We start from the raw sequence: 21,032 nt of genomic DNA on the forward strand, positions 1-21,032 counted from the left end.
ACACGAATGTGCTTTTGTGCCCCTCCTAGGGGTAGCGGACAGGAGTGAGTTTACTTCAGATTATTCGTTACAACTGGCTATTGTTACTTGTTTATATGTCTCTATGGGAAAATATGTTTGTGCCACAGGTGGCATGGCAGCCACATGCAGCCTGTCCTTGTGATTGTCCACTTTACTCATGTGACTCTTCACCCTCAGAGTATAAACTGTCTGATGCTCAGAATAAAGTTGACTATTGCATGAGACTTTAGTCCACCTCATTTATCTGCTCTATTCTCCCAGGTCACACTGCCAACTACAGCAGTAAATACTCTTACGATGTAACATTCAGGTCTGTCATTTTAGCATAAAAGTCACCACAAAACATACAACACAAAAGACACACTTTTTTCTTATTTACAAAACCAAGCGTCAAGCTGTACTAAGGCCACAGTACTAAGGCCACAGGCTGCCATCTACTAACTCTGTTCTACCTAGACCCAGAGTCTCAGACTTCGAAAATCCTTTCCTTGTTTTTAAAAAGATTTTATTCTCTCTCTCTCTCTCTCTCTCTCTCTCTCTCTCTCTCTCTCTCTCTCTCTCTCTCTCTGTGTGTGTGTGTGTGTGTGTGTGTGTGTGTGTGTGTGTGTGTGTGTGTTGAGTGTGGGCTTGAACACTTGAGTGAAGTGCCTGTGGAGGTCAGAGGAGGGCATCAAATCCCCCGAAACTGGAGTTACAGGCAGGTTGTAAGCCACCAACCACATGGGTGTTGTAAGCCAAACCAATATCCTTTGCAAGAGCAGTAACCACTCTTGACTGCTGAGCTATCTTTCCAGGCCAATCTCAATTCCTAGGATACAATGGAAATCAACTTGTAATTTCAAGTTTCGTTACTCAGAACCAGTCCTTCCTCCTGGAAAAAGCAAATCTGTGACAGGGCTTTAGAATAGGAGCGTGCCGAAGAGGGCAGGTGTGAGAGACCGGTTTATTAAAGGGGTGCCGTGGAGGATGCCGAATCGTGCCGAAGAGGGCAGGTGTGAGAGACCGGTTTATTAAAGGGGTGCCGTGGAGGATGCGGAACTGCCCAGCGATCTATCTACTGCTTGGCAGCAGAGGTGTGACTGATCTGTGTTACTGAATGGGCCCCATGCTCAGGATCCACTTGTCTTACTTCCCTGTTAAGGCTCCAGCCGTGTTCCTTAATCCCCAGATGAGCTGACCTTTCCAAAGGACACACACAAGCTCACACATTAGTTCAAAGGGACAAACACACTGTGGTGGTATTTATGATATTTGGAGTGGTCAAGTAAACTAAAAGTGTTCCTTAATCCCCAGATGAGCTGACCTTTCCAAAGGACACACACAAGCTCACACATTAGTTCAAAGGGGCAAACACTCTGTGGTGGTATTTATGATATTTGGAGTGGTCAAGTAAACTAAAAGGCAAGCCACGTAATAGGAGAAAACACCTGCAATTTGGCAAATGAGTCAAATCTAAACTATCAGAGACCCTTATATGTAAACACTAAGAGGACCAGCAACCTAGTTCTTAAAAACGACACAAACACTGAGATATTTGTGGTATATGTATGGCCGCCCCCAAAATCATGAGATGCCTCTCATCCACAGTCACAAAGGAAATCCGCATTTCAAGCACAGAAGAGGCCACTATGCACTCACCAGCGTTAAAGCTGTAACAGTCAATGACAGTATTAAACACTGGCAAGGATGAGGAGCAAACCAGCTTGCTGGTGAGAATACAGAACTGATTTTGTTGTCATTGGTGGTGAGGGGAGTATATGTGGTACAGCTACAAGAGGACATCAGGTGTCCTGCTCTATCACTTTCTGCCTTGTTCCTGCAGACAGGGTCTCTCACTGAACCTGCAGCTAGGCTAGTGACTAACAAGCCCCAGTGACCCTCCTGTCCCTGCCTCACACAGTGCTGCCATTATATGCACATGTGGCTCCATTCAGCTTTTTACATGGGTGCTGGGGATTTGAACTCAGGTACTTGTGCTTGCACAGCAAATACTCTTAACCACTGAGTCATCTCTCTACCCTAATTGAGAGAGAGAGAGAGAGAGAGAGAGAGAGAGAGAGAGAGAGAGAGAGAGAGAAGGATTGAGATAGGCTCACTGGTAGTAGAGTACTTGCCTAGCATACTCAAAACTCTGAGTTCAGTCCTCCAGCATCACAAAATAAGAGAGAACCAGTTTAAACTTTTGCTTTTTTTTTTTTTTTTTTTAGAGTTTCTCTTTGTAGCTTTGCGCCTTTCCTGGAACTCACTTGGTAGCCCAGGCTGGCCTTGAACTCACAGAGATCCGCCTGGCTCTGCCTCCTGAGTGCTGGGATTAAAGGTGTGCGCCACCACCACCCAGCTTAAACATTTTGTTTACAATATCCCTAAACTAGAAATTACACAAGTGCCCCATAACAGGTAAGTGGATAAACCATATATAATATGCTCCACAGTGAAGTACCACTCATTGTAAGGAACAAACTAATACAACAACATGATGAACCTCAATAGATGCTTCATGGAAACTCAATACTCCTTGTATCTTTTTCCAGGAGAAGGAAGAGCTCGGTGACAGAAAGCTGAGCAATGTCAGGATGCAGTGTGGTGCTTCCATGGAGCAGGAAACTGCCAGAAGACAACAGGAAACTGGCTCATGAAGAGCGAAGGTGTCACACACCTAGACCCAGCCCTCGGTTCCTGCCTTATTATAGGGGAGTGGCACTATCCCTTAAACTGACGTAGAACCTGAGCTGTTTTATATCCTCAAATTCTAGGGCTCAAGGGACCTTCCCGCATTAGCCTCGTAAGTAGCTGAGACTAACGGTGTCTGTCCACCACCATGGCCGCCTCAACTTTTTTTATAGCTTGATTAGTCTTACGCTAATTGCTTTTTCAGAGATCAAACAAAGAAAGGGATGAACATCCTCTTACTGACTCTTCTCTTACAAAGCTACATAGAACAAGTGAGGAGGGTGCCAGTTAAGAAGCGTTGGCTTGAGGAGGACGGCCCATGCTCTATTCCTGCCTCCACAGCACCTGGCATGCTGCTGCACATGGCTGGGAGATGCCAAATGTAGGCTGTATGCCATGAGCCTCCGAAGTCACACAGGACTGATGTGGGAGAGCTGACGTCCACAGTGGTCCCTGAGAGGCATATGACTGACCCAGGCAGGATGCTATCCTCTATCAAGAGATAATAGCATGCTTATAACAACTTAGTACAGAACTACTCTGGCTTTCTGATAGTGCGCTAAGTTATTCTCCTTTGAAAGGTCATGAAATAATGCACTGTTTTAAAGCTGCAAGGTAAACTGCAAAAACCAGGTTTTAGGAAAATGTCAGAAATCAAGCATTAATTTTATGCATTGGATATACAGCATTATTTTACATTTCACACTCCCGAATATAACATTTCATCCAGGGCCTTTAATGTTCACAATCCTGTAAATGTCGGGTGCCACGTCTCCAGCTTCACAGTTCCTCAAAATCATCTCAACAGCGCTACAGAGTTTTGTGCTCATACTGGATGCACATTTGTAACCTCTCAATTAGCAACGGTAAAATAAGACATTCTGTAAAAGGGGGCAGGGTGGGGGGAGTAGTGCTTTCCCACAGAGAGGAGGAGGAGCTGTACCGGCGCACACAGGGACTTCCAAGGGAACAGAAGTACTCTAACTCTCGCCTGTGGCCTATTTACAGGAATACCAACTGATGGAACTTGCTGAGTTGACTGTATGTTAAATGAGTGAAGTTTACTGTGTCTACACGATACATCCATAAAACTGAGGGAGGGAAATAAGGTTCAAAGAAGACGACTATCCAGGTGAGTCTGGGTGGATTGGTGTGTCAAAGTATATACTTGGTGAAACTCCTACAAGACCCTGCCCAGACAATGGAGAATGACAGAGGGGATTTGCTGTTCCCTATTTCACGTCAGAGGATTCACAGTCCATAAAGTGGGGAACATTCCCAACTCCCCTGAGATACTCAGTGCCAAGAGTACCTTCTGTGTTCTTCAAAACAAATTCCACAGACACTTTGCCCCAAGAAAAATGGATCATTCTCCTCATATATTGTTCTGAAACTGCCCTCTTCCCAATCAGCTTTTCATTGTCAATAGTATAGATTTATGGGCTGAGGAGATAGTTCCGTAGAGAAACTGCTTGCTGAAAAAGCAGGGGGACCTGAGTTCAAATCCTCAGCACCCCTGTAAAATCGGGACAGGGTGGTACATACCTGTGATCCCGGGAGAGGGGGAAGGGTAAAGACAGGTGGCTGAGGGTGCTCGGAGGGGCTCTCTGGCCAGTCAGTCTAGCTGAAACCATGACCTCCAGGTTCAGTGTGAGAAAATCTGTCTTAAAAATACAGTGGAAAATGGCAGAAGCCTACGTTGATCTCAAGCTTCTACATGCTTAAGTATACACTCATACCCACTAATACAGATTTACTAAGTTCGGAATATTATCAACTCTTTAAAAAAATTTATGTGTGTGGATGTTTTGCTCACATGTGTGCATATATACATGCATGTCTCATGCCCTCCGAGGCCAGGAGAGGCATTGGATCCCCTGGAACTGGAGTTATGGATGGTTGTAAACCACCATGTGGGTGCTGGGAATTGAACCTGAGTCCTCTCAAAGAACAGTCAGTGCTCATAATGGCTGAGCCACCACACCAATCTCTATTTTATTAACTTATGATTTATGACTTAGGTTATACAAACCATCACCTTTAAGTGGTTCTCTAGTAATGGGCACTTAAAAGTCCTTTTTACAGGTTTTCAAAATTATTATCAGTTCATAAAATCTGGGGATGCAAACACATTTTGGCCTGTGATTTTAACCTGCCCTACACAATGCCCTACTGTTTAGGCACCCGTTTCTCCAGATTCTTTGCCAGGGACACCACTACAGCTTCAACAGTTGAGAAGGATTCTAAAGCTTGTTTTTAATTTCCAGGAATCATGAGCAAGGTTGAGATTTGGGTCTAGGACTACATATGTTTCTTTTTAAAATTTATTTTTGTTTGCATTTTCATGTATACTTGGTTTTGGCTGACTATTGTCCCCTACCCTTTCCTGTCCCCCATCTCCCAGGCATCCCCACACTTTCCTGGTCCCCATCTCCTGACCTCCATGCCCATTTAACCACTTTTCTTTTCTAGCAGGTCAGTGATCTTCCTTTTATTGGTACAAAATCCTTGTCATCTTCCCATGCCAAAGGCTGATGAATGAGCTCCAGGATCCATCCCCTCACTATTCTTTTGGTATAGAACTGTCCCCTAACCAAGCAGCTACTCTCCTGAAGCTCGGGCTTATACAGTGACCATATTTAGACCACTGATGGGGAGGCAGAAGAAAGGGAAAGACACGTTCTTTTCCAAGTCACTTTACAAAACATCCAGGCTAAGGTGTCTCAGACTTGGATTTTCCCTCTTCCCCTGTTGCTGTGAAATCTCAACAACCACAGCAGTCCTTTGACCAGGCAGGGAAGATAAAGTTGAAAACAGAAGAGCCAGGCCATCTGCAGGGAATGGCTCCCATGACACCCTGAGAAAAAACAGAAGTATCTTCATTTTAGGCACTGATTTGAAGGGTGTCTCTCAAGAATCCAACTTATATTCTACCTAATTAATACAGGCACTACTCAACTTTAGTCTATGATCGTAAGAATGTTTAACATTAGGGTACAGATCATCTGGTCTTCATATTAACAGCTTCTTCACAACATAGTAAGGGACAGTCCTTAGAACTTTGTCAAATTCCTGGAGCAATTCAGGTACTCAAAACTGTTTAAAGTACTATGCTGTAGCTTTTCTATGGTAACACTGATAAACTTCTGAGCATTATCTAGGAAATAAAAGGTTGGAAGAGTTTCTTGTGAGGATTAAAAACAAAACAAAAGCCCCCAACCTGGCAGATAAAATATAAACAAGGTTTGAGCTCCACAGAGTAACTAATAGCAGGATACAAAGCTACAGGGATGTTCACTGTCTTTGACTGATAACTCTACCCCAGAATTATACCTGAAGAATTAATCACTGCTGCACACGCAAGCTCATGTACAGAGCCATCAGCAAAGTGTTTAGTACAATAGGAAGCATCAGAAGACATCTTAAAGGCCAACAATGAGCTTACAAAACTGATTAATTGAATTATGACCCAGTGGTATTTTATTAACCAGTACTGGCAATGGTCATTTACCTAACTAACTTGTCAATGCCAGGCGCTGGCACATTTAATACACATAATCCTTGCACTAAACCTGGGAACTGGAATTAGTATTGCCTCCTTTGAAAAATGAGGAAATTGATGCCTAGGGAGAGGAAACAACCTGTCCAAGGTCACTTAGCTGAGAAGAGGTGAACTTGAGAGATCCAACCCCTATGGCCTCAATGCAAACCTGCACTAACATGCAGGTACCTACACACATAGACCCACACACATGTACATACTTAAAAATAAAATAAGCCTTTAAAGTGATGTTATGTTCAAAACTGATCTAGCATTACATCATTTGAACTCTTTAAAACATTTTTACTAAACTTGCACAGAAATTAATTCTATAAGTAAGCCAATATTCCAAGTTGCTCCTTTAAATTATATTGCTTATACTTCCATTTCTAAAATTATCAACAATTATGCATGCTAAATAGAGATTTGTATGAATATATGGGTATGTGTATATTTATGTATATATGCATGTATTTTATAAGCATATTGTACATATGTATGTATTTTTGCATGTAAAAATCCTATGGGAAAACTTTTCCAATAGAACTAATTAAATCTGAAAAAAGCAAGCCTTTGTAACTATGTCATACTTTTTTTTTTTGGTTTTTCGAGACAGGGTTTCTCTGTGTAGCTTTGCGCCTTTTCTGGGACTCACTTGGTAGCCCAGGCTGGCCTCGAACTCACAGAGATCCGCCTGCCTCTGCCTCCCGAGTGCTGGGATTAAAGGCGTGCGCCACCACCGCCCGGCTACTATGTCATACTTTTAGGGAACATTCTAGTTAGCTTTATCATGTGAGTGTGTGGGGGGGATATCTTGGAGGAGTCAGTCCTCTTCTCCCACCACGTGGGTCCCAGGGTTGCCAGTGGTGGCAGGAGGCATCTTCAGCAGTCGTGCCACCTCACCAGCCCCATTTGGGTTCTCTTCTACAAATGAATTCTTATTGAGAAAAACTGTCGAGAGATTCTTTTATTTGGTGCTTGGTCTATTAGTCTAAAACTCTCAAACAGTTCAAAAGGAAGTCCTTTACTCAGGCCAATCCACTACCTTAGAGCCAATGGCAATCAGATGTGACCAGGACTTTATGTTTATAGATTCACAAACCTTTTGTTGCCAGGAATCTTGTATTCCATGTAATTGGTATTACTATTCTAATGTAATAGATTACGCATCTAAAAATTGCCAACTGAAACCAATAAAGCACCTAAACTGAATTCTACTTTATTTTATCCCAAACATCTCTGAGACTTTCTCCTTCCCTTTCAGATTACAACTCGGAAGGAAGGAAGGAAGGAAGGAAACCCTTCTGCACTTACGTCTGTTCTGCTTTCTCACTGCATTTCGAACTGCCTGCCAGACTTGCGCTGCTGGAACCAGCGCGGATGATCATTCTGTAGTTTCTGAAGATCTGACCCTTCACATTTACCTTTTACTGACACCTCTCTACAGTCCAAGTTTCACATCATGGAAAAGGAGTCAATGAATAAACAGCATATCAAGTTTTATTAAACCTAATTTTGCCTCCTTATTACCATATATTCTTCCAGCTAACATGTAAGCTGCAAAGTCATTGTAAGAGAAAAGCCTGTATAATGAGCCAGTTAGATCGGAATGAGTAAACGCTTTCAGGTGAGTCTTACTTAATACCAAGATTTTCCTTATTAGATTAATTTAAACCACTGTGAATCTGAGTACAGGGAATCTAGATCATACAGAGAAATAAGAATCCACGTGCAGGGGCTGGGAACATGGACTCAGTTGGTAAAGAGCTTTACTGTACAAGCTGAGGCCTTGGCTTTGGATCCTCAGTGCCCAAGATAAAAGCCAGGCAAGATTTGCACATATAACCTCAGAAATGGGGGAGGGAGGGAACACAGGTCCCTCAAATTCACTGGCCATTCAGTACAGTCGAATCAGCCAGCATCAGTTCAGTGAGACTCTGCCCCAAAAAGTAAACCACCCAATGTCTTCCTCTGGCTTCTACAGCTATTGTGCACATGGTGGGCAAGTACACTAGTGTGTGGACACACACGTCAACATAAAGAAACAAAAATTTTAAAGCAGCGTAACAATAAGCCAAAATACATGCGCAAAGCATGTATTTGAGTAAATTTGCTATTATTGAGGATTTAAAATGTGCTGCATTTCTAAAAATTAACTTTCATAATTTATGAGTATATTTATAGATATCTTAACAGATAATGAAATACTTTATAAACTTATCGGTCATGAGTGGAGCCATGCTGTCCTGAGACCATTACATTCAGTATTATTATACATCCTATGACAAGAGATGGACATATTACAAAATGCAGGGTACTGTACAGCAAGACTGTAGTTACAAGCCTACGAAGGAGCGCATCTACAGTTCCTGTGCACACACACTCAAATCATTTTGAAAAATTAAACTTTTCTCAAAATCACTTAAAAATTCATAATTTCCAACATGATACAGATGCCTGGGAATAATAGAAATGCCCACATTATTATAAGAGAATATTACAGTTATAAGGAACAGCTACTAGCACATTAGCTGTCTATTTGTAACAGGTATAAATAAATAAAAAGTAGAATAAACGTAAAGAGAAATACAGAAAGAAAAAGCAAGTCATTTTCTTACACACAGGGCAAACAAACCCACTAAAACAGTGTCCCAACGTATAGCTCCAAAATAAAGCTGTCTCAGAAAAGAATTGCAATCACTGTTACCCATTCGCTGCCAGTTAAGTTTCCAACCACCGAGATTGTATCAGGCCTGCATACCAAGTTCATCGTGCAAACTGCTGCCGCCTACAGCAGACGCATGGTCATGTGAGGCTTCTAAGTGGACACTCCCTTTTCTCACCAGCAAGGAGGCACTAGCACTGAGCACTGCGGCCTGGGATGGGGGGCGGGACTGGACTTTGACCTGGACTGTGGACTGCTGGCCTTGCTGACCATCTTGAAGGCTAGGAGAAAACACGGATTGGGGAGACATTACAGGGAAGAAAAGAGAAAACAAGAGCTAGAATGAAATCAATAGAGAACACTGATTTCAAAACATGACACTTTCAAATAACCAGAGAAAGAGCCAAGCAACTTTGTACAATTACCCAGTTTACACTTGTTCTGGTCCTTACCAGATTCATAGGGAGGAAGGCAGTAAATACTTAATACAGATGTTAACTGTCAATCCGCAACTTTCTTCCAGCTCAAACCAACTAGGTTCTAGCGTGAAGAAGGGAGAGGAGCAAGGAGCTGCTCAAGCAACGTGGCTCAGTCACCGTCGTCACTCTGCCCTCTTCCCTCTAGTGTTCTAAGATCTAGGACTCAGATACACAAAGAAACAAAGTTCCTACACGTGTGAAAACCAAAGACTCTCCATCAAATGCAACCAAAACACAATGGAAGCAAAAGAACCACAAACTACTGCAAAGGAACCAGACACATGACTCAACCAGTGAAACACAACGGTCACTGGGATACTGGAAGGAGAATTAATAGAAAGTATTATTTCTAAAAACTCCCATATTCTGAAATAAGGCTACAAGAGTTATAGATAAACATATACAAAAACCATGTCTCATAACCAACTGTTAACATTCTGTTCCAGTACCTATTGTATTCTCATTAATAAGGATCCATTATTTTAGGAAAATCTTAATAACTAGAAACCTTAATTTCTCAAAGGATATTCTAGTGTTTTATAAATTTTATAAATTTTCAAAAAAATTCATATTTTGTTAATATAAATATATTTTATTTCTTTTATAAAACTAATTTTTCTATATTACTCATTTTCTTTTATGATTATTGAAGATATATTAATTTAGATTAATTCTAATTTAAACTGCTGAAATTCTTGAAATGTTTTAGCTATCACACATCATTCTCTACACAATGTCCCAACATGTTTCACTCGATGAATTTAAGTGTACTCTGAGCAATTCAAGAGGCCGGCACTAAAATAACTAGAACAAAAAGGATGTTACTCAAGAGGCCTTGTTTGGCCTATCATTTCTAATGATATCATTCTCTGCTAAGTTCTCTCGGATCCTTTGAATGCACTGCAATTGTCCCTCTGGTGTTTGGTAAAAGGTTTGGCTGTGGTTATGGCGATGGAACACCCCACTGTCTGACACAGCAGTCCCCGGGATATTCAGTCACATTTAGTTCTTCACTCGTGCCAACTACAGTTCAACTACAATAACCACACACCACAGCTAGTAGCAACCAAAGTGGTCAGGAGCTAATAATGACTGCTTGCCATACTGGACAGCATGTATTATAGAATATTTATCCCATCACGCAAGGACTACAAATCAGCACATCGACTCTTCAGGTTTGACTCGACCCACTGAGAAGTGGGATGCACTCTGAGCACAGGGTCCAGGAATGCATCTACCCTGAGAAAATCGAGCCTGCACACTTTGGTTGCTGATCACACTGGCGCGGCTCAGCCATGCTGCAAGGCATCTGGTTAGTAGTTTCCCTAGACTATTTTCCTACAGCTATTAGTCAAGAGAGGCCTGTGAGAGGCTGGCCATGCGGCTCAGTGGCAGAGCCTTTGCCTACGTGTGTCAAACCATGGGTTCATCTCTCCAGCACTGCAAATTTAGAGAAGAAGAAAAAAAGATGATCATGTTAATTAAACAGTTTTTAATCTTCCACACCTGGCTGATGTGTCCCTCTTCATCAGAAGCAATCTAAACTTATCCATGAACCTCATCAAAATGAACAGGTTTCACACAAGAAGACAAGAAAACGTCTCAGGACTTTCAAATTCAGACCAAGCTTACAACTTACTCAAAAAATTTGTACTCAAATTCTTCTACCAGTTTTTTTCACTTAAAGTCATAAGCAAAGATCATATCACAGTTAGTCACATTTTAATGTGAACAGATGAGAATATTCTAATCACCAAGCTACAAATGCACAATGTCTATCCAAATATACAAAATGTTTTCAAAATATTAAGCAATGCATGAAAGTCAATTCCAAAATAAATGAAGGAAATTAGCCAAAATTCATTATTATCATTGAGTTTTTAAACATCGAAAGTCAGTGATAAATGTTTATACCCCTTAATTCCTGCTTTCAAAGTCCTCACTGGCAAAAGAAAAGGCCATCTCTTAGCATGAATGGCTGAAAATCAGACCCTCAAAGGGTGGCACTAACTTTAGGCTAACAGGCGTGAATATGACATGAATTTATCCTTTTTTAAAAAGTAGTAAATACTTTATCATACAGTAAAAGGAAATCTAAGTCTGTCATTACGGGCTGGCAAGCAAGCATGCCCAATTTAAATGACCTTAAATTAACATTCCCAATTTAAATGACAGACATACAGCTGGGCCTGGCCATCCCTTCCTCTACACACAGAGGTGGTACCTGGCAATTCTGCGTTACACTGTCAGTTACCTTGGTAAGCATCTCCCCAACTAAAATGTAAATTCCAGGAGTATGACTCCATTATTCCAAAGAATATACATGTTCCAGAGAAAAGAATGTCCTGAGTATACAAAATGTAACAAAAATGATGAATTCATCTGAACACAAAATGACCCCCTGGATTTCTAATCATAGATTCTCAACCATGACTGTAACCTCATTTTATTACAGACCTTTTAATTTCCTATTTTCAATGAAGGTAAAGATACACTAAAGCTGTCGGTTATTCACCAAAAGAAGGTGGTTTCCTTCTACTCTAGTCACTAAGGACTTAAAAACATGACATTTTGGATAATAAATATCAAACTCTTTACATTATTAAGAATTTTTAATATCTGTCTTTATTTTAGCTCTGTCACTAAGAAGAATTAGCTAGGGCCTACCTACAAAGCTAACTTAATTTGAAAAATTTTTTAAATAATTCTTAAGGAGCTTATTCTAATAAGATTTTAGAAAGTGTGCAAACTCTCTTTGTGAGGAAGTTGCTGACTTAATCCTAATTCTTATACATATATATATATATTTTAACACATTTCTTTTGGGGTGGTGAAGTTACTCACCAAAGTTTACATTAAAATCTCATAGTCTCTTTTCCTCAAGTTTTGCTTTCTTTGACCCTAGTTACCTACAGTCAACATCAATCTGAAAACATCAAATTGGAAAATCCAGAAATAGTCATACTTTTTAATGCCTTAATATATTTTATGATCGCTCTACTTTGTTAATAGTAGTTACTGCTAATTCTTGCTGGGCTGAATTTATAGACTACACTGTACCATAAAAATGCGTCAACACAGGGAAAACCACACTACACATACAGGGCTCTGTATGAGCGGTGGTTTTAAGATGCTGTATGAGCCTTCAGAACATTCCTGCCCTACCCCCATGGAGAAGGGGAACTATTAGAGATTTTACTGGTATTTATATAGCAATTGTAGTCAAAGTATTGCCACATCTGTTCTACTAATGTTTGACAAAATATCTTCCCAAACTTTAAATAGCCATTCTATTCTATACTGAGTTAAAGGTAACATTATTAAGTAGCTTACACTGAAGAATAATAGCAACTTACTTCACCTGGAATTTTTCCAATTGCATAAGGTAATTTACTAAGTTGATATTTCTCTAACTCTTCACCCACAATAAGGCCCATCTATTAGACACATGCAACATGTGTGTTGGAAATGCCCTGGAGTCTCCACAAAGCCTGCATGCTGACTATTAGAAGGGTCAAATGTAAGCCCCGTAGGAGTAAATTCCAAACCATGTTCTAAGTCGTGCTACATTGAAAATTCTAGAAAGAAACAGGAAGTAGTGTGTGACTGGCCTGAGTTCAAATGGTAACTTTCATATTCCACCAGGCAGAGAATGAAAGCTACCCTGTACACAAGCAAGACTCGGTCGGCATATTCATGGCAAAGAATGAAAGAAATCCTTAAGACTGAAACAGGTTAAAAATGTTTATGAAAGGAAACCATGGAGAAAGCAGGAAGGCAGAGGTCTACAGCAAGCATTATTCAAGGGGCAAAAGGAGGCTTGAACAAAGCAGAGCCCGAGTCGCTGCTGTCCAGGCCCTGCACATGGAGACTGTGCCCCATGTTCTCCACAGGGAGGAGTCCTGCAGCAGGAGAGGAGGAGGACATGGGAGTGGAGGGCTCCAGACATTTCTACAACAAATGTATCCTTAAATTGGTCACATTTCCACATTTACATTTTAAATATTGTCTATATATAAATAAATGCTTCATGAAGTTGTGTATTATTTAAGGAATTAGAAAATTAAGATGAAACTCCTGGATATATATCCTGTAAAATTCAACAACAAAAGAAACCAAGTTTCAAATCTCAGGAGAAGAGAAAATGCATTTTAAAAATATAGAATTTTGCTATTCTGAAAACCAAGTTTGAAAGGGAAAGAGAAGCTAATCCTCTCCCTTGTCAAGTTGGGAAGTTCGAGTTGGAAGGAGGCAGGAAAACTACTTCCACAATGGTGCTTCAGGCAGTGATGGAGCACACTGCATGATGGACCCGCTGCTTAAGTGAACACGCGGATCACATTTGTTCACTTTGTCCTTGTGAAATAAAGCACAAGTCTTTTGAAAAGATCCTCATATTTCTAAATCAAGACATGGACTCTTTCGATTCCTAAAAACTCAATAGGAGATTACCCCCAATATCATGAATAGATGTTCTCTTAGTGGAGAATATTGGAAAAATAACAATGTTTTTAATAAGCGATAGAGGTTGAGAAATTCAACATATATCTACATGTAAACATGTATATAGCTGACCATACTTTAAATATTTCAGTTCTGTGTCCTTCACTAGGTTCAAATTTTACAGTATAAATAAGATAAAAGCAATCTTTTAGTGACATGAAATAATCAAACTGACTTCAGAAGGTGAGGTCAGATTTCTATTTCTCACTACGGTCACCACTTGTCCTTTAACTGTTCATGTTAAACACTGTCAAGATATTGCACTAATATAATTAAATTAGAGTTGGTAAAAGAATCAATCTAACTTAACAGCTATGTTTTCACTTCTGTAACTGTTAACGTGCTTTTGCAATTTAAAAACTGGGCAAAATCAGTCTGATAGCTTTGTTTACACAGTGCAACATAAGGCATGCATAATGCAGTCGGCTCGTGGTCACATGCAGAAGAAACCTAAGAGCTGAAGATGTAGAGAAAGAGGGAAAAGCAGCAAGGCTCTTCAAGAGCTTGCTGGGTCGAGAGACCAGGTTAGGAGGTTCACCGCATGCATGCTGAACTTGGTGGAATTGTAAAGTACCATACCTTAGGGGTGATCCGATGAGCAAGGTAGGAGGGGTAGGGTTACTCCCTGCATTGTGCCGGCGCCGCACTGCCTGGCGCCTAAATGTACTGCGTTCCCGGCGAAAAGCCACTGCCTCCTCGCTGGCCTGTGCTGCTGTATCAAGACAGACTCAGGTCAAACAGGAGCCTAGGTCAGAGACGAAAAGAGCAGCTGAGCCTGTCTCTCTCTGGACTTCCCACCCTCTCGGGAGAAGAGACACTTGGGTCTTCTGTCACATTAGGGGTATACACAAAGCCCTTTCTCCAAGTTAGTGTTTTGAGAATAACACTTTGGATCTATTACCTGACCTCACCACCTTCTCTTCATCCTCAACTTCCTCTTTTAAGATCTCTGCCGCTTTAAATGTTACACCACCACCCCCAAAGCCTCGTTATTTTAGGCACATCCCCTCCATTCTCCCATTAATTAAGTCAGCCTTGAAAAAGTTGTTAGTTTCCCTAACTGGAACGAGTACTTGTTTCTTTTCTTGTGGGACTAGTAAAAGCAGTACAAACACAGAGATGCTCCATGACTTTGATGGGGTTCCAGTCTGATCAACCATCATTACTTTAAAGCCCCAGGGGTCAGAAGTGCACTTGATACACAGCACACTCAATTCGGCAGGGTACATTCCTGACTGGGAGCGGTGACCTGTGGCTGCTATCACCACCCAAGACTGAAACAGTAGTCCATTGCCTATCATTCACCCAGGAAAAGATCAAATTAAAGTACGGTTTCTACCGAATAGTACCACCTTTGTATCACCATGAAGGTAAAAAACTGTTGGATCATCCAACTTGAGACTATTCACTGTGGACGCCGAGGAATAGGGTAGTGGGCTACGTCCCCCAACACCTCAGGCCATAATTCTGAAACTGACAGCAAGTTGGCAGAAGCAGTTTGTCAAATATTTAAGGTAACATAAATATATCTTAAGTGGAAAGTGCTTGATCAAAACTTTATTTAGAAACTTTAAGGCCCCGGTCCTCGTCTCTTCAACATTAGGAAGCAGATATAAATAAAAACCACACATGGAAGCTCACTTAAGCTGGGATCAATACAGAACAAGCTAAAACCAAGCAGACAATGATAAAATCATAACAATGGCCATGTAGAATGACACACATTTTGCTAAAACCATAACTGACCAATCTGAGTTCCCACAGCAAACTGTAAAATGCTTTCCACAGGTGAACATGAAACAGCTGTTCTTTCCCCAGTAATCTAAGTGTTCTGGGAATCTTTTCATTTTGAGGAAGGATACTTTCATATTACATATGAGCAAAGAAAAAAGAAGTTTGTACAGAAACATTCTTTCCAAACATAAAAGGTCCTTTAAATGTGAATAGGCTGTTGTTTGTATGTGAAAACCATACATGTCCAATGAAAACTATGAAGCTGATTGAATCTGGTCATCGAGGACTGTAGATAATATAGTGGCCACTAACCAGCCAGGAGTGGCTATTCAAATTTCTATTAATGGAAACTAAAAACTCAGCTATTCATTCCTGAGCCACGCCTGAACACCCAGTAGTAACATGGAGAGAATGCCTACCACTGCTAGACAACTCAGACAGAACTTTCCCATCACCACAGAAAGCAGACGTAGACAATCAAGGCTGCTGTTTCGCTGGCATGATCTGTAAAGCATGTTCTGATGGCTGACAACCACAACCTCAATGAAATGAAAATGCGTTATCATCATCAGAGAAACACACACAAGCCAGGTGAGGGAAGACAGGACAAAGAGGCGAACAGATTGCACCTGTCACAGTTCTTAGACACCTGCACAGATAAGCCAGGGTACAGATACAATTACTAGCTGGTAACTCAATTCAAGAGCTACCTTGTGAACTCTTTACTGAAAATTCTATTCTACAGTTGAAATAAACTATATCCCATTTTTTACAAACCATTACTTACAACAAACTATTATAATCAATTTTACTGGTTGAATCAACTTCATTATGGAATCTTCGAACATTCTCTGTTCTGTTGCAAATAAACAGAAAATCAAACCCAGACATAATTTATGAGCTAACTCTTGGAAAGCAGCATTATGATCACTTACTACAAAAGACAGGAAAGGAGAGATGGTTTTCTTGATTAATCTGTTTCCACTGAAGACTCTTAGAGGTATTACTCTTACAGAAAAGCTAAGTCTCTAAGAAGGACAAGAAACAAACAAACAAACAAACAAAAAAGTCTAAACACACACACACAAAATCTACCAGTGTCCATTTTTAGTCAAAAAGTCTGTTGGCTGCGTTGGAAAGATGGTCCAGGAGTTAAGAACAATGGCTACTCTTCCAGAGGACCTGGGTTTGATTCCCAGAACCCACATAGTGACTCAGAACCATGTCTCCAGCTCCAGTTCTAGGAAATCTGATGCCCTCTTCTGGCCTCTGCAGACACCAGGCACATATCAGCACACTTATGCAAGCAAAACACTCATACACATAAAATAATAACAAAAAAATCCTTTGGCTTCTTCCTAAAAAAAAAAAAACTTTAAATAATTTTACACACTCATATTTTAATCTACAAAATAGTTATATAGATTACCTATTTCCTTAATAGTCTTCAAATTACTTGTATATGCATATGTTTGTGTTGGAATGTGCACATGGGTGTAGACGTGCATAGAGGCCAGAAGATAGTGTCAGATCCCCTGGAGCCAGTACATGAGAGATCAACTCTGGGCCTCAGAGTATTAGGTGTCTTAACCTCTCTGAGCCATCTCTCCAGCCCCTCCTTGAAAACATACCAAGATGAAAGACTAGGACATCCCCTGAACGATACATCTGAGTTATGCTTATAACATACTATGACCCTCAGTAATGGGTTTCACAAATTCCTATTGTTATGGGAATTTTCAGAATGTTCATGATGACAACTGCCCTAACAGTAGCCAGAATCACACATTCAAAACGACATGCTTTAATTTATAGTCATATAAGACTAAGCCAAGCCCTCTGAGGAATGTGCTTCTTATACAGAATATCTATATTTGAAACTGAGTCCTAGATGGTAGTTGTACAGGAGCCAAAAGGAGAAAAGGGTATCTTTAAAGCTTAAGTAGATTCTTCTAACACAGTTACATAGGATTTACCCATACTTAAGGAAAATTAAAGATAACTGTAGTAAACTGTGTGCATGTGCGTGTACACGCATGGTGTGTATGCCTGTGTGTGTGTGTGTGTGTAACTATGGGTGGGTGCACTGCCAAAGCATGCATGCCTAGAGGCAAGATGTCCACAAAATAAGAGTCCAACGCTGAGTATCTTCCTCCACCTTGCTTTTTGAGACAAGATCTCTTACTTAACCTGAGCTTACCAACTTGGCTAGACTAGCTGGCCAGAAACCCCCCAGACTCACCTGTCTCCACATCTGGTGCACGTATGTACTAGGGTGCATATGCACACCACAGCATTCTTTCAGCTTTTACACGGACACTCATAACCTGACTTAGGTTCTTGTGTTTGCACAGATAGTCCTTTACCTAATAGGCCATCTCCCAGCCTTTTTTTGAATCATTTAAGATTACAAGAGAAAGAACATTTTAAAAATAACTGGAGGAGTCCTCTGAGGAATCAAATCCCAGGCCTCGGAAAGAAAGTCTCTTCTTCCTCCTCCTCTTTTTTTTTTTTTTTTTTTTTTTAAACTAGGACACCGGAAGGGAGGGGAAAAAATGCTACAAAATCTCTTAAAGTTTGAACTTTAGCCTTGCATAAAACTCAGTATCTTCTAGCAAATAAACAAGTTAACTGTTCAAATCTTAAGTCTATCCAATGTAAATAGTGAAAAACTAAACACTCTGGGCAGAACTAATTTGCATGCATACATAGGTAAGAAGGAAAACTCAGAAGCATTTCAGTGATTCAAAAATTATGAATAAAAGAAATACAAAAATTAAGCATATATTTTAAGTTAAATATGCTTTTATCACAAGTCTTGACTTTCTAATGATTTCCTTATTTGTAGTAAAATATCATCAGAAGACAGACAATTCAGCTTTTATTTCTCAGTTTTGTGTTCTCATGTTCTCTCTCCTCTCTCTCTCTCTCTCTCTCTCTCTCTCTCTCTCTCTCTCTCTCTCTCAAAGAATGTAAAATCAAACCTTAGGGTTATTTCTAATTTATCTCAGAGAGTTACAGAAAATCTACACATTTGATATGGAACTGTTTGGTACAGCAATTTATGTTTATATGAATGTACTAAAACATTACCAGCTGGCTTTATGAATGACAACAAGAAAAGTATCCAAAGCTATATATATTAAATAGAAGAAGAGAGAGAGAGAGAGAGAGAGAGAGAGAGAGAGAGAGAGAGAGAGAGAGAGAAAAGGCAAAAGCTACCCCCCAAAAAATGTAGTACCAGTGCTTTAGTTTACACAACGAATCTAGAATTAACAGAGCACTTTCACCCCTAAGCCCATTGGCATCTACAGTTAACCAGGACAGGCCTAGATAGTTACAATTCCTCTTTTAGGGTTGGGGAAACTGAGGCAGACTGAATGGCTTGGCTAGCATATTCCATCAGTAATCGGGGTGAAGGGAGAAGGATGGAATCACTGGCTTACTCACTTAGAATCCCGCTGCTGTTAGAGAAAGAACTGTTCGTTCCTCCCTGGCAAATCTGGCACAGAACTGGATTTGAGAACTGTATACATAAACACTGACTTCAGGGGCAAGGGACGCAGCCTACAGAACAGTGACGCAGACGATGTCTTTACAACAGTTTTCTCAGGGCTAGAGAGATGGCTCAGTGCTTCAGACCCCAGTTCAATGCCAAGTACCTACATGGTGGCTCACAACCATTAATAACTCAAGTTCCAGGGGATCTAGGGTCTTCTTCTGACCTCTGAAGGCAACAGGCACACACCTGCTACCCATGCATTTGTGTAAACAAATCATTCATACACATAAAATACAGGACACTAAAAAAATTATTTTAAAATACATTTCTCAGAGAGTTACAAGTTAAGGAATTCAGAAAAACCATGAGTAGGAGAGATGGCTCCGCAGCCGAGAGCACTGGCTACTCTTGCAGAGAACCATGTTCAATTCCCAGTACTCACAGGATGGCTCACAATCTGTAACTCCAGCTCCAAGGATCCAGTGTCCTCTTCTGACCTCTGTGGGCACTGTACCACATGGTACACATACACAGTAAATCACTCAGACACATAAAATAATAAAATAAATAAATCACCGGGTGGTGGTAGCACACACCGTTAGTCCCAGCATTCACTCGGGAGGCAGAGGCAGGGGGATCTCTGTGAGTTTGAGGCCAGCCTGGTCTACAGAGCAAGTTCTAGGACAGCCAGGGCTACATAGAGAAACCCTGTATTGAAAAAAAAAATCTAACAAAAAAAACCAGAAATGTAGACTACGGCATAAATCATAAAACACATTCAAACCCCTCTATGTCAGCTATTCTTTATAACCTGACAACTGATATAGACCACATATTATAAGCATAATATTATCATATAGGAAATAAATTTAGGGGCCCAAGAGAAGGCCATCTTCATTTGACATAGGACAAGTTGGAAAACGGGACATTTTTCTAATATATATATACACACACATATATGTATCTGTATTTTTCATTCTTAAAGCATTTTTAGTCATAAATTAGAGACATGCCTTATAAGAAAAATTAAGTAGAAAGAAAAGGTCAATAAAAATATCTTAGTTTGAACTCAAAACTTTTCACCTAAGCAATTGCAGACAATCATTAGTAAAGTTTGGCTTTGAGCAAAGTACTCAATTAAGGGTGAGAGGTCCTAACAGAGACACGGGAGCATGCCGGTGTTCCAGAACCACGGTAGAGTGTTTGCCTGGCACACACAATGCCATGGATAACAACAAGCAAACCACTGTTACATAAAGTAAGTTATACAGCATGTCACCGCCAAAAGGCAGAACCTACATTAATAGATTAGCTACTAAAAACGTTTTTAGTATTAAGTGTGAACTGGGGAATTCAGATATCATATTACATGGTTTCACACAAGTAGAACATCTCTAATTTATGTCACTATGTAATTACTTCCTTGTATTTACCTATATATCACTGAACCAGCAGAGTTAAAGAGGACAGGACCCATTTCTGTAGCACAGCAAACTGGCCTGCTTTCCAATAACAGCAGTACTATTAAGCCTTTACCACAGGCTAGGTACTTTCTAAGCATCTTACGTATGAACTCCCTTCATCTTTCACTATGGAACAGGTATCTCGTCCTCAGATGACAGTGTGGAGGGAGGCCTGAAGAAGGTAAATAGGTCTCTGAGGGTAACAAGTACAGTGGAGCCCATCTACTAACAGGCATGTGAGTCCTGGGTACATCACCTCTGTTCTAGAGATTTTTATTTTAATATTCCAAGTACATTTCCTAAATTCTATCCCTCCACCCTACTAACACCATCCGCCCCACTAAGGAAGTGTTTAAAGAAGTCATCAATACCTCCACATCTATCGGGATTAAAATTTACTCAAGGTTTTATTTCCAGGCAAGGAGAGAAAGACAGAGAGAGAAACGGAGAGGGA

General features: G+C 40.5%; 1 protein-coding gene across 5 annotated transcripts in view; it reads right to left on the reverse strand.

Moving 5' to 3' along the window:
* Pcnx1 (pecanex 1) overlaps positions 1-21,032 on the reverse strand; it is a 150,816-nt gene that overhangs the window by 65,432 nt on the left and 64,352 nt on the right. For 2 of the 5 annotated variants that reach the window (XM_052739402.1, XM_052739400.1), the window contains exons 7-8: positions 14,459-14,591; positions 8,994-9,178 (exon numbers count right to left, since the gene is read on the reverse strand). The exons of 2 other annotated variants lie outside the window; for them this stretch is intronic. In XM_052739402.1, coding sequence (XP_052595362.1) covers positions 8,994-9,178; positions 14,459-14,591 — 318 coding nt within the window. The remainder of the gene's footprint in view (positions 1-8,993; positions 9,179-14,458; positions 14,592-21,032) is intronic. One more of the 5 variants, XM_052739401.1, reaches the window with a different exon arrangement.

Source organism: Peromyscus californicus, unplaced genomic scaffold (assembly GCF_007827085.1).
Source record: "Peromyscus californicus insignis strain IS unplaced genomic scaffold, ASM782708v3 Scaffold_15__1_contigs__length_86483966, whole genome shotgun sequence".
Classification (NCBI taxonomy): Eukaryota; Metazoa; Chordata; class Mammalia; order Rodentia; family Cricetidae; genus Peromyscus; species Peromyscus californicus.